General features: G+C 34.8%; 1 protein-coding gene across 1 annotated transcript in view; it reads left to right on the forward strand.

Moving 5' to 3' along the window:
• Positions 1-7,989, forward strand: part of LOC138715587 (putative fatty acyl-CoA reductase CG5065) — a 54,161-nt gene extending 46,172 nt beyond the window's left edge. The window contains exons 6-7 of the mRNA XM_069848665.1: positions 3,739-4,033; positions 7,786-7,989. Coding sequence (XP_069704766.1) covers positions 3,739-4,033; positions 7,786-7,989 — 499 coding nt within the window. The remainder of the gene's footprint in view (positions 1-3,738; positions 4,034-7,785) is intronic.
• The last annotated feature ends 10,821 nt before the right edge of the window (positions 7,990-18,810 follow it).

The raw sequence follows: 18,810 nt of genomic DNA on the forward strand, positions 1-18,810 counted from the left end.
TTATTATTATTATTATTACGTGAATAGTAATGTGTAAGAATGTATCAACAGTTAATATTATTTAATTTAACATATAACAAATGGGCAATAACAGTTACTTTCCTCAGCCATACTGCTGACTAGACGGAATGGTAAATTCAATCAACTGGAGGCATCTAGTGACAAGTAAATAGAAGAAACTCGAATGATAACCAAAAGCGTAGATGGTACAGAATAAGATACCTCAGGCCACGGACCTATATAAGCGCATAATGAATGACATTAATAAATTTCTAAGCTATCATGTATGATACCGAAGGACAGACGAGGTTATATTTTTTTTTATTATTTTACATTAAGGTTCAATATGTACACTTTATTTTATTATTTTTGTTTACCTTTTCTTTTCCTGGTTGCAAAACAGAACAACTTTTCAACATTCTCTGTTATAATTTGTTATCTATGAGCATATTTTTGAACATTACATTTGGACAAAATTTTAATTTCGGAATATGTATGATAAGACTTTCTTGTGTTAAATTCTAACGTACATTGTTTACATGTTTCGACCTATTTATGGGTCATCCTCAGAACTGGTCGTTGTTGGTCTTGGCGCCTCTTGTTTTGTTTCCTGTGAGGGTGTGTTCGTGTGGTATAATGTAGAGTCAAAGAGTGTGTGTTTTCTAAAATTGAGTTTTGTGTTGAGAATTTCGTTGGGGTGTGTTTTTGTGTGTCTGTATATTTCACATTGTTCTAGTGTGTTGAGTTTCTGACTTTTTGGTTGGATGTGTAGTATTTTCATGTCTGTGTTGATGTCTCTGTGGGTGTGGTTAGCATTTGTGAAGTGTTCTGCATATGTGGAGATGTTTGGTAATTTTTTATGGCTGTGATGTGTTCTTTGTAACGTGTTTGATATGATCTGCCTGTCTGTCCTATGCAGAAGCTGTTGCAACCAAAAAGGCAGAAACTAAACACACTAGAACAATATGAAATATAGACACACGAAAACACACCCCAACGAAATTCTCAACACACAATTCAATTTCAGAACACACACACTCTTTGACTCTACACTATACCACACGAACGCACCCTCACAGGAAACAGAACAAAAAGCGCCAAGACCAACAACGACCAGTTCAGAGGATGACCCATAAATAGGCCGGAATATGTAAACAAGGTACGTTAGAATTTAACACAAGAAAGTCTTATCATACATATTCCGAAGTGATACAGTGTTAAACGTTGTGTAATCAAGATGTAAAATTTTAATGTACAATTTGTGAGTTTTTAAGATACAGGTTCAAGCAAGTCACACTTTTTTGGCACAAGAACTCCTTTACTTTGAGCACAGTACTGCAACCAGGTTTTTTTTATAACACCGTGCCTAGATTTATCTAGACAGCCTCGCCAATGGGCTCTGATGCGTGGGAAATGCGTTCTGTTAGAGAATTTGTACTTTGAATCATTTTGAAGGAGGCATCAGGAACGAACGCACATAAACTGCATATTAAATACAGGGACATCATTTTATTTTTACTAACATTTTTATTATTAACTTGCATATACCTCTGGATCAACACCGTTTGCTACCCCCTTCCACGACTGGAGTTCGATGATACTGGCGTAACATACAAACAAATCACTTTACTAGGTATAGGAGGGAAGAAAAGTAGTTCATCCATTTACGTAAACTAGGAAATATTGCGCTTTTGAGTTTGATCATTTTCATTAGGTTTTTGTTTAATCAAAATACAGTACAGTATTAACAAGGAGTGTGTTTACTCACGAACTGAGCTGTCCATGTGGACGTATTCATTGTGCAGTGTATATTATACTGTCTACAGCACATTAGCGTATAATCTAGAGTAAATTGAAAAATAATCATAATATGGATATTTAAACACATTTTTTAAAATGGTGGCCGTTCATTTCGATACAGGCTTCAAGTTCTAATGTGCATATTATCGCACTATAGACTATTGTACGTAATTCCAATTACCAGTTTCGTCTTTCGTACTAGAAAGTGATGTTGAAATAATTCTGTACCTACTCTATAAAAGAGTACCTTACGTACTGTAAATTCAATGTTCATTTCTGCCCGATCCGAAAAGATAAAATTACTCAGACATGCTATCTACTGTCCGTCCAAGTGGTTATGTCGTAAGGTCATAGAAAGGGAGGAAATCACGTGACAGTTAATTACTTAACGAGGCTCTTTTATTTAAGTTATTTTAAACAGTTGTATAATATTACGTAGACGTCCAATTCCTAACAGAAATTAATGTTCTCAGAAAAGAGCTAAGACAGCCCAGCCACTAGCTCGCGAATAAAAGCTGGTGGGGGAAACCGGGATACGACGTAGGCAAATGGACTATAGTACCTGTGCGAAAATTATTCAATATTGAAAGCTCTTTCGTCACTGGAAAACGCGAACATATTTTTGGAACGTACTGTTTACTATGACCGTAAGGCTCCTATGTCTGTATATGCGGCCTTGGATCTGTGTGGAGGACGGTTGAACTTCATTAGTAGAAGGGGTGGGAGTGAAGTACAGGGACATCATTTTATTTTTACTAATATTTTTAATATTAACCTGGTTATACCTTTGGATTAACGGTTGGAAACAGAAAACACCGTTTGCTACCCCTTCCACGAACGGAGTTCGATTATACTGACGTAAAATACAAACAAATCACTTTACTAGGTATAGGAGGGGAGAAAAATAGTTCGTCCATTTACGTAAACTAGGAAATGTCGCAAGTCTGAATTCGATAATTTTCATTCGGTTTTTGTTTAATCAAAATACAGTACAGTATTAACAATAAGTGTTTTTACTCACGAACTGAGCTGTCCATGTGGACGTATTCATTATGCAGTGTATATTATACTGTCTACAGCAGATTAGCGTACAATGTAGAGAATGAAGTTAAATTGAAAAATAATCATAATATGGATATTTAAACACATATTTGAAAATGGTGGGAATTCATTTCGATACAGGCTTCAGTTTTTTTTTTTTATATTATTGCACTATAGACTATTGCCTCTAATTCCAATTACCAGTTTCGTCCTTCGTACTAGTAACTCATGCTGAATTAATTCTGTACCTAGTCTATAAAAGAGTAGGCCTACCTTACGTACTGTAAATTCAATTTTCACTTCTGCCCGATCAGAAAACATAAAATTACTCAGACATGCTATCTACTGTCCGTTCAAGTAGTTATGTCGCAGGATCGTAGAAAGAGGGGAAATCACGTGACAGTTAATTACTTAACGAAGCCCTTTTATCTAAGTTACTTTAAACAGTTGTATAATATTACAACAAAAATTAATGTTTTCGGAAAAGAGCCAAGACAGCCCAGCCACTAGCTTTACAGAGGGGTGAGTAAAAGTAGGTGGGGGAAATCGGGATGCGACGTAGGCAAACGGACGGCAGTACTTTGCGAAAATATGATTCAATATTGAAAGCTCTTTCGTCACTGGAAAATGCGAACATATTTCTGAAACGTACTATACTCACTAACTCAGTACTATATGCGACCTTGGTTCTGTGTGGAGGACAGTTGGAACTTCATTAGTAGAAGAGATGGGAGTGAAGTACATACAAAAACTCAGGTACAATAAAAATTGAAGTAAAAATAAAATGATGTCCCTGTACAACAAAATCACGCACTTGACACTGACTGCTGGCGCGCCAACTGGCAGTGCTCTTTACAATATGCTTTGCATTACCATTCATCGTATCGATTGTTGCAGACTGTTGAAAATCCAGAAGAAATACTGGCGAGGCATCCAGCACGTACGCTATTTCACGACTCGTCAGTGGCGGTTCAGCACGATCAACACATTAGCCCTGGCACGCCAGCTCTGCCCTAGGGACCGGGTCACGTTCGCTTTCGATGTGGCCAGCATACACTGGCCAGCGTACCTGGAGTCCAACGTGCTGGGGGTGCGCCAGCACTACCACCACGACCCTCCGTCAACCCTGAAGGAGGCGCGCTGGAAACTTAGAGTGTACGTTTACGTCACAGACGTCCTTTACTGCTCAGCGGTAGCGCATGCGTGGTTCATATAGTCACTACAGCCGTGGAGAAAATGTGACTCGCGAGCACATTGTGGCTCGCAATAATACCTATGCATTTCTCTTGCTTCCTACCTCCCCCAATCCTCACCCTCTCACTCACAGGAGTCAAACTCCGTTCCATTTGTATTTGTCTCTCACCTGCGAGTGGCGTATCGTCGCAATGTCTCTCTCGAAACCATGTAAAATAATAATAATAATAATAATAATAATAATAATAATAATAATAATAATAATAATAATAATAATAATAATCCGTGGCGCTACAGCCCGTGAAGGGCCTAGGCCATACCTGCACAAACAGCGCTCAACGAGCGCGCGCGCTCCTTTGGAGCGGGAGAGCCGTGTTTACCGCTCGCCGAAACGGAGAGGAAGATACGTCAGAATGACATAGACTTGCTATAGGTAGAGGAGAGGGAAACGACCACTCAGCTATCTAGTGGAGTGCAGTGTGTAGGCCTATTCTCAGTAACTGTTTCACGTTGCTTATTTACTGCTACAGTACAGTTTGGAGGAATCTAAAAGACGGAACATAACATTTAACATTTAACGATTTACAGCTCGAACTTATTGATCTTCAATGTGACCTATGGACTAAAGATCGTGTGAATAATACTACTAGCCTGGTTGAGTTTACAAGACTAACATTAGCAATAATATCCACGATTACACAGGCTGGCTGTGAAAATGATTCCCATGTTTGGCTTAACATTTATATTTGTGAGCAACTGTTTTCTATAATCAACTTTAATAAAGGCAGGCATCGAACATCTGTAACTGATGTTTCATTACGATCAGTAGGCTACTGTTGCTCTCAGCTGCCAACAGCATAAAACCTCGTCTTGATGTACTGATGAATAAAAATATAACAAAATGATGTTGTACATTTAATTGGTATAGAAAGTCTATTATTTCTGTAAAATAAATATTTCTTTATTAATTAATAATAGTCCAAGATAGTTTTGCAAACACTGAACGGGAATTCATTTCATAATCACTCGTAATAGTACTTCCTTTTGTGTATATTTTGTACGAGATCACCCCTTCTTCCAGTCCACCCTTAGACAGAGCGCAGCTAATATCTGCATTCCGCTCATGAGCTGTGAGCCGGCTCGGAGAGTGCAAACTTTGTGCAGGCCTGACCTAGACCGACCAGCCGGCTGCCGGCCTCACGCCCACATGCCGGAGCAGAGGTGGACGATCATCCAACCAGAATAGAGGTATCGTGTGGTTAGCACGATGATCCCCCCAGCCATTATAGCTGGTATTCGCAACCGGATTTCGTTACCTATCGTAGCTCCCCAAATGCATCACGATGCACCGGTCCCATACACTGACCGAAATTTCATGAGAAAATTTTTTCCCCCATGAGGACTCGAACCAGCGCGCATTCTGTAACGCGAGTCCTAGGCGGGATGCCTTAGACCACGACGCCACGGCGCAGGACCTCGAAACTATGTACCTCTACAAAAACGAAAGTTTCAAGTAGGATAGGAGGACGCATTTTTTTGCTGCCAATATGATGAGAATATTAAATGTATGATTTGTTCATAAACGGTTGTATAACATAAAACGGCATTATACTACATATCACTCATGAAACATTAAAAGGTTAAATATTATTATTATTATTATTATTATTATTATTATTATTATTATTATCTCTGTACATCGATCCCATTTCAGCCGATGTACGAATAATGCGGTTAGTTCTTCAATTTAAACTCACTGATTTACAATGTGATGTTAAATGAAAGCTAGATGTAAGCACTTGACAAATGTTGAACTTTTCAAATCTTTGCCAAAAAATAAATATCCGAAGCTTCGTTCTTTCGCTTACCCTTTTGAAGCCATGTTCGCTACAACTTACGTTTGTGAAAAATTATTTTCAACAATGAAAATAGTAGAAACCAAATTTAGATCACGACTGACAGACAAATACCTTCGTGATCAACTACGACTGGCAGTAAGTGACATAATTCCTGATTTTGAATCTCTATCGCAGAGACATTCTTAAGACAGTAAATTTTAGGTTGTGATAATGTGTCCTATGTTTTCTTGTTCATTTCTTTCTTCGTTACACGTACTAAACATTAGTTTGTAGGCTTGTACTGTATAAAATTATATTTAAGTGCTTGACGTAAGAAAAATGAAAATCCGTTAATAAGTCAGACAGTTGCTTCACTTCCCCTTCGGGTGTCCGCCTCCCTCCATAGGTGCTGTGCACGTTGCAGGTTACACAGTGGCTCGGCGCACGATCACATTTTCGCCACGGCTGATATAGTCTATCTGTACCTCGTTCCATAATATCTGACAGAAGTAAACATTGCCGGTAGAGAGGGGAGAAGTATAATTATTATTCAACCAATGACAGAGGTCTCATCCCATGCTTGCTCTGCTATTGGTTGAATAGCAATTATATTTCTCTCCCCTCTGCCGGCAATGTTTACATCGCCTGTCAGACATTATGTAACGAGGTATAGTGGCGTTCTTGTGCATCTCAGCAGTCATTTACATAGTAATAATATTACTGGCTGCTACAGAAATGAAGGTAATTAATGCATAATAAGGTCCGTGAGCCAAATAACGTCATGTATACCTTTAACGCCACCCTATTTAAATTTGTTAACAATACAAGTTTTCGGTAGTGCACTACTGTAGCCTGCATTCGCTTGCAATCTAGTGATGCAATGAGTTACTAGCTGTCCGCTGACATTTACGAGTGACATTATATTCCACCATTTTCCTGTTGTGTGTGGATAGTGAATGGCTGTTCTTATGTCAAGGTAAGAGGCAATATTTTATTTTGTGTGTTGAGCAAATAATAACTATATCAAACTATATATTTTCGTGATCCTTAAACATTCTTCTATTAATAGAAAGTATCTGCTATCTATAAAATTTGAAAATGTTAGAGAAACTGGCATGTCATGTTATCAAGTACTCAGTAGCGCTTCAACGCCATGTGGCGTTAAAGGTCTACAGACAAAATTTTAGGTTATGTTAGTACTAAGGCTGACTGTACAGCATCAGTGTGAAAACATCAGGAAAATCACTAAGCTTTCAACTTACAAATGTTCAGAATGTGCAGTGATGATATTGGTTCAATATCTCATCGAACTCCTAATTTTTTTTTTATTTTACATAACTTAATTTTTTGTTTTACTTATTGGAAAACATTCATATTAAACTAAGGTAAACGCTTTTGTGTTTAATAACTTTCTACTGTGTCACATTGTCTTTTTTTAAAGTAAGGAGTCACTGGAAAACGTATTTCCCTAATCCATCTCGTGTTTCAGTTTCAGATCAAGAATCTTTTATTAGTGTTGAGTGATTTTGTATCTTTTATTAACAGAAACTCAAATTTAGTTGCTTAGTTCAATTTGTGTTGCTTAGGAAAAATAATTAATTAACAATTGTAAGTGTATAGGTTACTAGAAAATAGGTGGCGTTAATTGGACAACCTGTTCCTAATAACGCCAGTTTACAAAGTTTTCCTATTTGAGTTCTAATTCTTGTTCGGTATATAATATATCCATTTTAATTGTGCTATTTTGTAAAGATAACATTACAGTTTCTATTTCATAATTTTCGTGTTTGTACATAACTTATTTCCAGAGCAAAAGTGACTGAAGTGTTAAGGTGGCGTTATTTGGTACGTGTACCTTATATATTTTTAAAAATTTAAATTTCTTACGCTGTACGTTTCCTTCCTTTTTCAGAATACACCTATGCTGTTGGCTCTGCCAGGCATTGCTGTTCGTGCTGATGTGTTCCCTTCTCAGCCTGCTGACACCCAGCACGTGGGCGAGTTCCGTCTTATCTCTGGCGATCGCGCTATTCTTCCTCTGGCTATGATTCCTGTCGGTTGCAGACTTCGTGGAAAACTAATGAAATGGCTACTCATTCAAGTGGAAAACGACTGAAAAGAATCATTCATTCAAGAGCCGTTACCATGGCTCCGTTATATGTAAATTTAAAATAATATGCAATTAAAGGAGGACGTAAAATATACTGAGAATATCATTATAATTTGGCCTATATTATGCGAAAGACTATACTGCATTTGGGGTAGATGTTTTAACGAGAACATACAGGGCTTTAATAAGGAGCGGTAAATGATTACTACTACTACTACTATAATAATAATAATAATAATAATAATAATAATAATAATAATAATAATAATAATAATAATGATGATGATGAATCTGTAGTCAACATTTTTCTGGTAATTTTAGATTTTCCAAAAATAATTGGTCCTAACATATATAATTAACCGCCCTGAAACCGAAAATCGCTTTTTTTTGACATTTTTGTTTGTATGTCTGTCTGGATGTTTGTTACATTTTCACGCGATAATGGCTGAACCGATTTATATGAAAATTTGAATATAAGTTAAGTTCGTTGTAACTTAGAATTTAGGCTATATGGCATTCAAAATATTTTATTTAAAAGGGGTGTTATAAGGGGGTTTGAATTAAATAAATCGAAATATCTCCCTTATTATTAATTTTCATGAAAAATATTACATAATAAAAGTTTCTTTAAAAATAATTTCCGATAAGATTTATTCCGTGCAAAATTTTGGTAGGATGGATATTTAATGAGATAAATTAGTTTCAAAATTACAATAACAACGCCATCTAAGGCGGTGTAATGAAATAAAAAAAAAATGACTTCGTCTATAAGGGGCCTTGGACAACAACAATCGAAAGCTATGAAACATAGCCTACAGACAATGTTTCTGTGTTTGTATGAAGTAATATCGCAAGCTAAATTAACCGATTTGTATAATTAATTATTAATTCACTATTGGAAAGTGTAGTTTCTCTAGATGGACATAATGCTATAATGTTATTACAGTAACTTCTGACTGAATCGAGGACAGATAAGATTAAAATAGCTTCTAATGCACAGAAAACTTGATAGGCATTCGTTTCCTGTATTTCATAAAATAATTTTTATGACCAAATGAGTGGTCTCTGGATCAAAATGATCGCATTTTAATTTTTTAATACAATTTAAATTAAGTAACATAATAAACGATTTATCCTTCTATCAATCACGAATGTTCCATGGATCAAATGTCCTATTTTAATTATGTAATTACTTTATATTTATTTCTAACAGGTGCAGCGGAGCGCACGGGTACGGCTAGTAATAATAATAATAACAATAATAATAATAATAATAATAATAATAATCAAAAGCTATAATCAGTTACTTGAACACAAGCCATCTACAACACATAACAGAAACAGGAACTCATCAACAATGAAAACGGCCTACTGGTATATTCACAGATCCTAAAACACGCGATATGTCCACAGATGTTAAAGCGTGTATAAATAAACTTAACAAAATATAATAGTGATAGTAGTAATTTAAGATTATAAAATTTCTGTTAACTTACTATTAGCAATTAAAATGCAAATCTGAACTGCTAAAAATTATACTTGAAATTCATGTAGGCGCAACGTCATTCAACTTTTTTTTAACGGAATTGCGGTTTTGATATGCACTTAATTTCACTGGAATCAGTGAGTCTTCTGTTAGTAAATGTAAATTTGCTGCTTAACAAATTTAACACAAGATTTCGTCATGTTCAAGGAATCCACATCCCGATTTTTCATCCTGGCTCAGAAATTCAAGCAGGAATTAATCGAAACTGATGTAACTGTTATTCGATACACTGTTTCCTCTGGTATGTTAGCTACTGGACAGTGAATATAGTCTGTGCCGTAGAGACGTACATAATTTCGAACAGTTGATTTAAAATAAATAAGATAGGAGAGAGAGCGTTTCCCGAAATAATTGAGTTAATAGCACCTTTTTGTCCCCTTTCTTTGTCTTGTTTTAGCGATTTTCGCATCCTCTTTTCCTATGAAAATTGCCGCTAAAAGTCCTAATCCTACGCATAAGTTACTTTTTTTTTTTTGAAGTTTTGTTTTCTGCCACACTTTTGGCGCTGGTAGCTATTTACTATATTTATTTATTTAATCTGGTGGAGTTTAGGCCATCAGGCCTTCTCTACCACATCACCAAAATACACATAGGCATATACGAAAAAAATCAGAGAGAAGAAGTAAATATGAAACAGAAATAAAACCACAGTCTACTATATACAGTCGCGAAGCTTGAGGTGTTTTTTTGCAAATCTCGTGATAAAGCGCTCCAAACGGTTAGCAACTAGAAACAATAGACTGTCCATGGTCGACTTTGGACTGTGTCGTATTTCTATCGCGTGCTAGCTCGTTGCGTATTTCACATTGATGCTTGTGAAATGTTCGTTATTGGTTGTAATGAAAATGTTAACGGCTAAAATATAATAATTGGAATAATAATATGGGACAAGGAGGAGACGTTTGTAGTGCTATAAATTGTAGCAACAGTAAGAGAAAGAGGCCAGAGTTATCCTTTTTCCGATTTCCGAAAGATTCAGAATGGTTCCTGGGTTTCCACAACAATGCTGTGCAGAAACAAAACTGTTAATTTGAAATTCTTTGTGACTGTTAGAATACATTATATCCTTAAATTTCACAATGAAATGTTTCAGTCTAACCGAAAGGACATTTGATACCGGTTAAAGTTCTGTCACTTAGGCTGCTAAATTTCCAGAGAAATAAAGGTTAGGTCTACTTTTTTTTTCAGAGGATATATTTTTAATTGTAGCTATTAATTTTGTTATTATTTTTATGTGTTATTTTACTAAAGACGTAGAAAAATTAAGTTTGTTTTAATGAAATTTATTGATCACGTTTTATTTTCAATTCTGGTGGGATTATTATTGCTTAGGCCTACTTTTTTCTTCAAAGGATATGTTTTTAATTATAGCTGTTAATTTTGTTGTTATTTTTATTTGTTGCTTTACTAGAGAGGTAGAAAAAGTCTGTTACAATAAAATTTATTGGTCACGTTTTATTTCCAATTCTGGTGTGATTATTATTGCTTAACCTCATCCCACTTTGTTAACTACGTAAGCCTACACTACAAGCACCGGTACACGTAAATTACTCCATTAATTCATATTTCCATTATTATTGTTGTAAAGGGAAATGCAAATTAATATTTATTAGTTTCATAGTTAATTATCGCTATAATCTTGAATGAGTGAAGCTATTATAGTAAATTTCAGTTCGTTTTGCACAAACAAGAATTATATTTACTTATTTCTTGCAGGTGTCTTCGAGTTTATGGTGGAATTTAATATACTTTATTAAAATAATAAATTAACTTTATGCATTTAATATTTCAATAATGGAAGGAAGGTGTTAATTTTTCCAAAAGAACACGACAATGAAAGTGTAACATATTTTGTCGTCTGCTAGGAGAGAGATCTGCGATGATGAGGCGATAGTAGCGATCCTAGTGGTGGGCAACTACCCATGTTTGCATTTTTACTACATATTGAGCTTCGCGACTGTATATAGTAGACTGTGATAAAAATACAAATTTAATACTCGTGCAAAAAATGCAAAAAGATAAGATCGAAATGGTCGTAAAAAGTACCTACCCAGTGACATCAGAGACTATCGGAATTTAGTAGCGTTCAAAAGCAAACTTATTAAGCATTTTCTTACTGCGTAGAGGAGATTTAATTTTTACTTACTTAATGAAAAAAAAATGTTTCTCTCTTCGTAACTTTAACAATAAACTGGTTAGTTTTTATTAATCAGTTAATCTTTTAGTACTTCGATTTTTATTGTATTTGTAAATTTAATATTAATTGTAATTATAATTGTAATTGTATTCTTAATATTGTAGTTGTAATCCCCTGGTAGAGGGGAAGAGAAGGCCTGATGGCCTTATCTCTACCAGGTTAAATAAATAAATAAATAAGTGAATAAATAAATAAATAAATAATAATTAAATATAATGAGTGCCTAATATATTAGTGATTAAAGGAAATGACTAGATACCTAAAAATAAGTAACTTATTGTGCAAATATCAAGACAAACAAAACAATAATTTAAGCTCCTCTTGACAGTACATGTTGTGAGTTTGATTTTTCATGAAGTTTTTGATGAGTTCAGACAGTTCCCTTGTTAGACACAGGAAGAGCATTTGCATTATATTAACCCTAACTTCACTTGAGCGCTCTTGCAGTGTGGACCAGTAGACTGTGAAGACAATTCCCGCAATATTTACGTTAATAATATTTTAACGAGCCATGGAAAATGAAAGTTGTATGAAATGCAACTGTTGCGATTGTGTACACATGGGAATAAATTTTAACCTTTCACTTTCTTCCTGTCTTGATTAAGTGTGGGGTGGTGTCTTCTGCCAAAGGTCCCAGGCTCGACACATAACTTGTACTTTGCTACAGCATGTCTCACACCCACGTCTGAAGTGCTTGGGCACATGAGAGTATCATTTCCTACACCTTTCCTTTATATCTCTGCGTCCTTATTATCGTTGAGAAGCCAACCTCTTCCTGTGACAATAGATTCTTAAACGAGAAAACCGTGAAAGTAACTTAAATTTCTTAATTTCATCATAAGGGAAGACTCCACTGAAAATCATGAAAATTTTTCCAAATTTTTTTTAGCTATTTCACTTATTCAGAATTTATATTTTCATACCGCAAATGGATTCAGCTCAGTTCCGATTACAAATACTCGTATGTTTACATTTTTTAAATTAAGGCTGGAAGGGGGCGTGAAATTTAAAGAGCTGTCAAAATTGTTATTCATCGAAGAATTCTTTTTTAAAATTTACATAAATATTCATTTTATTTTCAAATCTATTTTTCTGTGTTTATTTTTGTTGATTCAACACCAACTTTCTTATGCCAAATATTAATAAATCTGGACGAAATTTTTACTGCAAGTATTTATGAGGTAGCTGCATGTTTCTATGCATTTATTTTGTGAGAAATGCTGCTAGTTTATTTTATTAATATTTTTCTTAATGCTGCTAGTTTATTTTATTAATAACAGCATTAAGAAATATATTAATAAAATAAACTAGCAGCATTTCTCACAAAATAAATGCATAGAAACATGCAGCTACCTCATAAATACTTGCAGTAAAAATTTCATCCAGATTTATTAATATTTGGCATAAGAAAGTTGGTGTTGAATCAACAAAAATGAACTCAGTAAAATAGATTTGAAAATAAAGTGAATATTTATGTAAATTAATATTCTCCTCCGCTACATTCATCTAGTAGCTTCAGGGAGCCAACAAAAAGTTACTAGATTTGTAATCAGAAATTTTAAAAAAGAATTCCTCGATGAAAAACAATTTTGACAGCACTTTAAATTCCACGCCCCCTTTCAGCCTTAATTTAAAAAGTGTAAACATACGAGTATTTGTAATCAGAATTGAGCTGAATCCATTTGGGGTATGAAAATATAAATTCTGAATAAGTGAAATAGCTAAAAAAAACTTTGGAAAAATTTTCATGATTTTCAGTGGAGTCTTCCCTTAAGAATTCCCTATAGGCCGTTCTTGCTCTCCATAAAATTTCAAGTCGTTAGTGAGTTTGAAAAAGTTGTAATATAACCACTCTTGTAGCGTTGTGACCTTTCAAAGTCTGTGTAATTTTCATGCTTATTCTTTTATTTTGATTGTTCTTGTTATTACCAAAATCTTGGGGATTGTGAAAGACAAGGTTTACGTCCCCCCACTTCATAATGATTTAGGTGACTTGAAGTAACACGAGAGCTGTGGCACGCATCGACACAGGTATGTTACTGTGGCTTTGGGGTGAACTACATATGTGCCGTGTAACACAAGAAGTATACATATGGAACATTTGTGAGTTCCCAAAGTAAACTTGAAGAATTACTTTATAAGCAGCGTAAACTAATTCCTGACAATACTGATAATTTTGTAGTAACATGTATTAATAACAGTTCCATAGTACTTACGATTGTGCTACTTCGTGTCTTAAGTAGTAGATAAATACAATAATTTAGTACTCAATTGTACGGGGACATCACTTTATTTTTACTAATATTTTTAACATTAACCTGGCTACACCCGGAAACACTGTTACCCCCCTTCCATTACAGGAGTTTGGAGTTGCTAGTGCAATATGTAAACAAATCATTTTACTAGCTATAGGAGGAAATAAAAGTAGTGTATCCATTTATGTTACAGGGAAATATAGTATTACGATTTTCAGTTTGGTCATTACTTTACGGTATTTTATCAAAAAAACAGTAGAATAGTAACAATTTTTTTTTCACAAACTCAAGTCTTCAGGCGGTCATATACATTATGTAATGTCTACTTTATTCAGCATATTACTAACCTAATTTATTCCTGAGAATTTTGTGAACACTTCCGTAAGAAACCCAAATTTTTCTACAGCTAACTTCTTGACTGACTTATTAGGACTTCTCTGCATCCTTTCTCTAACATCTTCTACAGCATCTTCTGTCACCTTTGTTGGCCATCTTACACTTTTCTTCCTTTCTGTACACTCTGTTGCTCTAAATTTATCTACCACATTAATGACATTTCTACGAAAATATTCCGTAATGATATAATCAGGAAATTGTGAAAAAAAAAAAAACTGTTGTTCACATTCGGTTACATTGTAATTCCAGTTTCCATCATTGTCCTTCATACCTACAAACAGTAAAACAAAACTCTTGTTGAGTACCGTACCATATTATAGGGTACCGTACTTTCTGTAACTCTAATCTTCACTTGTGCTCAGTCGACACAGATAAATTCAGTTATGCTACACACCCTACTTGTGTGAAAATAAACTTCAATAATATAAGCTTTTTCTTCTATAGCAAATGCAACATATTTCTGAAACACACTGTACTCTGTACTGTTTATTTCACTGCTAGCAACAGCTGCCGTAAGTTTGTGTGACTGACGCTAGCAAGGACATTGGTGAAAGGGGTGGGAGTCAAGTACATTTAGAAAAGCAGGTACAATACAAATTGAAGTAAAAATAAAATGATGTCCCTGTAGTATTAAAATGCAGACAAATTGAATATGCGGAATATCATACATAACATTATGTTTAATTATAATCTATAATAATTGCGAATATAGGAATACAGTATAAGTTAAATATAGTATACATAGCCTATAATTTCCATATGGCATAACATACATGTAATGGCAGGGCTTTGGAGACCACTAAAATTAGACGGAAAAGGGCAACTGGTACAGTAAACATAACCTATAAGTTCAACATATCTAAATATTCGTGCGGCACAACTCAAAATTATTGAATCGTGCATAAATGAATGTACACCAAAAATAATATTATACCTTAACTCGCAAGTGAATTATGTCTCAAGTGTATCATAATCATTGTTTTAAATTTTATTAATGCAATTACACTACATTTTAGAGAAACGTATGTTCCTGTTTATGCATTCCAACTAATTTATATGATTGAAACGCCGCCCTTCGTGATCGGGTTAAGCGAGTCACATGGTCTGCCTTACGGCCTGTATTAGATTACGTTGGCAGTGACACAGTCTATTGTTCCTAGTACACACAGCGCTCCAAGCGGCTAGCAACTATCGCGAGAAATGCAAAAAATCATCCCAAGCTTCGTAACTGTATATACTAAACTATGTTAAAATAGCTGATGGAGGAAGACAAAATAGAATTTTCAATTTTCGTGGTATAAGAAATATCCTTGACTAACAGGGTGCTATGAAATAAATAAGTTATATTGTTATACCTCTGATCTGTTTGGGGATGAAATTGAGTGGTCATCATTTTCTTGTGGGGTCTGTATCACAAAAAATATTTTGATAGAAAAGTCGGGAAACATCTGTTGTACAGGGATATCATTTTATTTTTACTGACATTTTTAATATTAATCTGGCTATACATTTCTATTAACGATTGAAACAGGAAACACCGTTTGCTACCCCCTTCCACGACTGGAGTTCGATGATACTGGCGTAAAATACAAATCACTTTACTAGGTATAGGAAGGAAGAAAAGTAGTTCATCCATTTATGTAAACTAGGAAATATCGCAATTTTGAGTTCGATAATTTTCATTAAGTTTTTGTTTAATCAAAATACAGTACTGTATTAACACTTAGTGTTTTTACACACGAATTGAGCTATCCATTCGGACGTATTAATTATGCAGTGTGTATTGTACTGTTACAGCACATTAGCGTACAATATAGAGAATGAACTTAAATTGAAAAATAATCATAATATAGATATTTAAACACATTTTTGAAAATGGTGGCCGTTCATTTCGATACAGGCTTCAGTTCTTTTGTGCATACTATCGCACTATAGACTATTGTTTCGTCCTTCGTACGAGTAACTCATGTTGAAATAATTCTGTACCTACTCTATAAAAGAGTACCTTACGTACTGTAAATTCAATCTTCACTTCTGCCCGATCAGAAAAGATAAAATTACTCAGAAATGCTATCTACTGTCCGTCCAAGTGGTTTTGTCGCAGGGTCGTAGGAAGGGGGGGGGGATCATGTGACAGTTAATTACTTAACGAGGCCCTTTTATTTAAACATTTGTATAATATTACGTAGACGTCCAATTCCTAACAGAAATTAATGTTTTCAGAAAAGAACTAAGACAGCCCAGCTACTAGACTTTACAGAGGGGCGAACATAAACAGTTGGGGGAAAACGGGATGCGACTTAGGCAAACGGACGACAGTACCTGTGCGAAAATATGATTCAATATTGAAAGCTCTTTCGTCACTGGAAAACGCGAACATATTTCTGGAACGTACTATACTCACTAACTCAGTACTGCTTACGCGCCCTCGGCTCTGTGTCGTGAACGGTTTGAAGTTTACTAGCAGAAGAGGTGGGAGTGAAGTACATTAAAAAACTCAGGTACAATAAAAATTGAAGTAAAAATAAAATGATGGCCCTGTATAAAAAGATATAGGTAATCAGACGTTTTCAGCCTACCCAGTATTTACACTTAGCTTCGCTACTGCGCATAAGAAAGTATGTGCGATATTCGTGACACAACCTTTTGTGTGGTGCATGAAGCGGTAACAGAAGTGAACCAATCGATTTTTCGTCCTACAGCGATAATTGTACAGTGAAATGTGGTCGTTGGACGTAGTAATCGTTGGATAACATTAGCTACAAGGAGATCATCTCAACTTGGTTCCTCTTGCAAGCCAAGCGGGTAAATCTCAGTAATAAGTAAGCTGAATAAATTATAAATACGAACCGTGAGCTTTGAGATTGCTATTCTACGGCGCCGTCCTCTTTAATTACGACAGCCAGCAACTTACGTGGAGGTAGAGAGCGTGTGTGTAATTCAGCGTGTCAGACTTCATAATCCTTTAAATTTGCATTTCCTGTCCTGAACGCCTTAATGACCGAGCAAGGAGTATATTGCACTGCAGAAGAAATGCCGAGTCGAAGTCGCTTTCGATTTGAAACATTATCGTGTTACAAGGACTTCGCTTAGGAAATAAAAGAAATAGAGATACACAGAAGGCTTTGCATATAGATTCTATTATTGCTCTGTTATCATTACATTATTCATCTTGTTCATGTATGTCTTCAATAAACTGTAAATTTTATATTTTAATGCTCGACCATGCCGGAATGTAGTAATTATACACCTGGTAGCAGTCCTTTAATGCATGTCATTAAAGTACACCTATTCATTAAAGTTCAGGTTTTCGATTATTCTCGGATATGCAATCGAAAGACAACGAGGGAAACGTCACGGAGGCTGGAAATCCAATACTGTCGCAGAAGGTTATGTTCTGTTACTATAATAATTAGCGTTAATTGTAAATAATATTCAAATAAATTCAATTAATTGTCATCTCGTTTTTCAATTCTAAATCAATTTCCAGGTTATATCAAAATTAGTTCATGTTACATTACATCAAGGTCAATGACATTATTGTTCCTCGGAAAAAATCAATACTTTCGCGTCTGCGCACATCTCACAATTTAAGAGCTATGAACAAGGTCACTTCCGATCTTCTGTCAGATACAAATAAAATGAATACTTCTGAAAATTTCAAGTTAGAAATACGGTCGAGCATAAAAAGTCGTATGAAACTTGCCTGTAATGGCAATTAAGACGCTCGTATGATATAAACAAGCATGCTTGCGTCTTAATTACTATCATTATAGGCTCGTTGCATAATGTACTAATATTTGTAATCAAATTGATATTTTTTTGTTAATACAATATGAAACGTAACTGGCCGTATATGTCGATTGTAACAATGACAGCATTCATGGATAATAAGGAAGGCTTTGGAATAGGCCTACCATATAAACTGCAGTTTCACTATTTTCGTGTAGTATTCTTATTAATGTTGTAAAATAAAAGTATATGAATAATTTAAAATCAATTCTTATTAAATAATAACGAGAACATGTGATAAACGTCATATTTGCATGTTTTGTAAAAAACTAATTTCAAGAAAATAGGTTTCCACCTGGCCATGTTTGCTAAAGTCCTCGGAAAACGATATAATTTCGTATCAGCATTTCTTTTGCAGCCCAGCGATGAAATTCTTTAACACGGGCCAAAATTGGAGGAAGAAATTCGGTTTTCTGAATTGTGCTCAAAAGACATTCTTTATAATGACAAGAGTAATATAAATTTGATTTCTTTTCTTATTATACGATTTAAGTAAGTAGATGTAAATTTCTGCAAAAATAATTATAACAGAGTGTTTCAAAAGTGATGGTAAAAAAAAAATTAGGGATTAAAAGTAAAAACGAAGAGAAGCAATAAAGTTTCAATAAACATGGGTCCGCAAATTAAGCGTTTACAAGATA

Source organism: Periplaneta americana, chromosome 15, assembly GCF_040183065.1.
Source record: "Periplaneta americana isolate PAMFEO1 chromosome 15, P.americana_PAMFEO1_priV1, whole genome shotgun sequence".
In the NCBI taxonomy this organism is placed as follows: Eukaryota; Metazoa; Arthropoda; class Insecta; order Blattodea; family Blattidae; genus Periplaneta; species Periplaneta americana.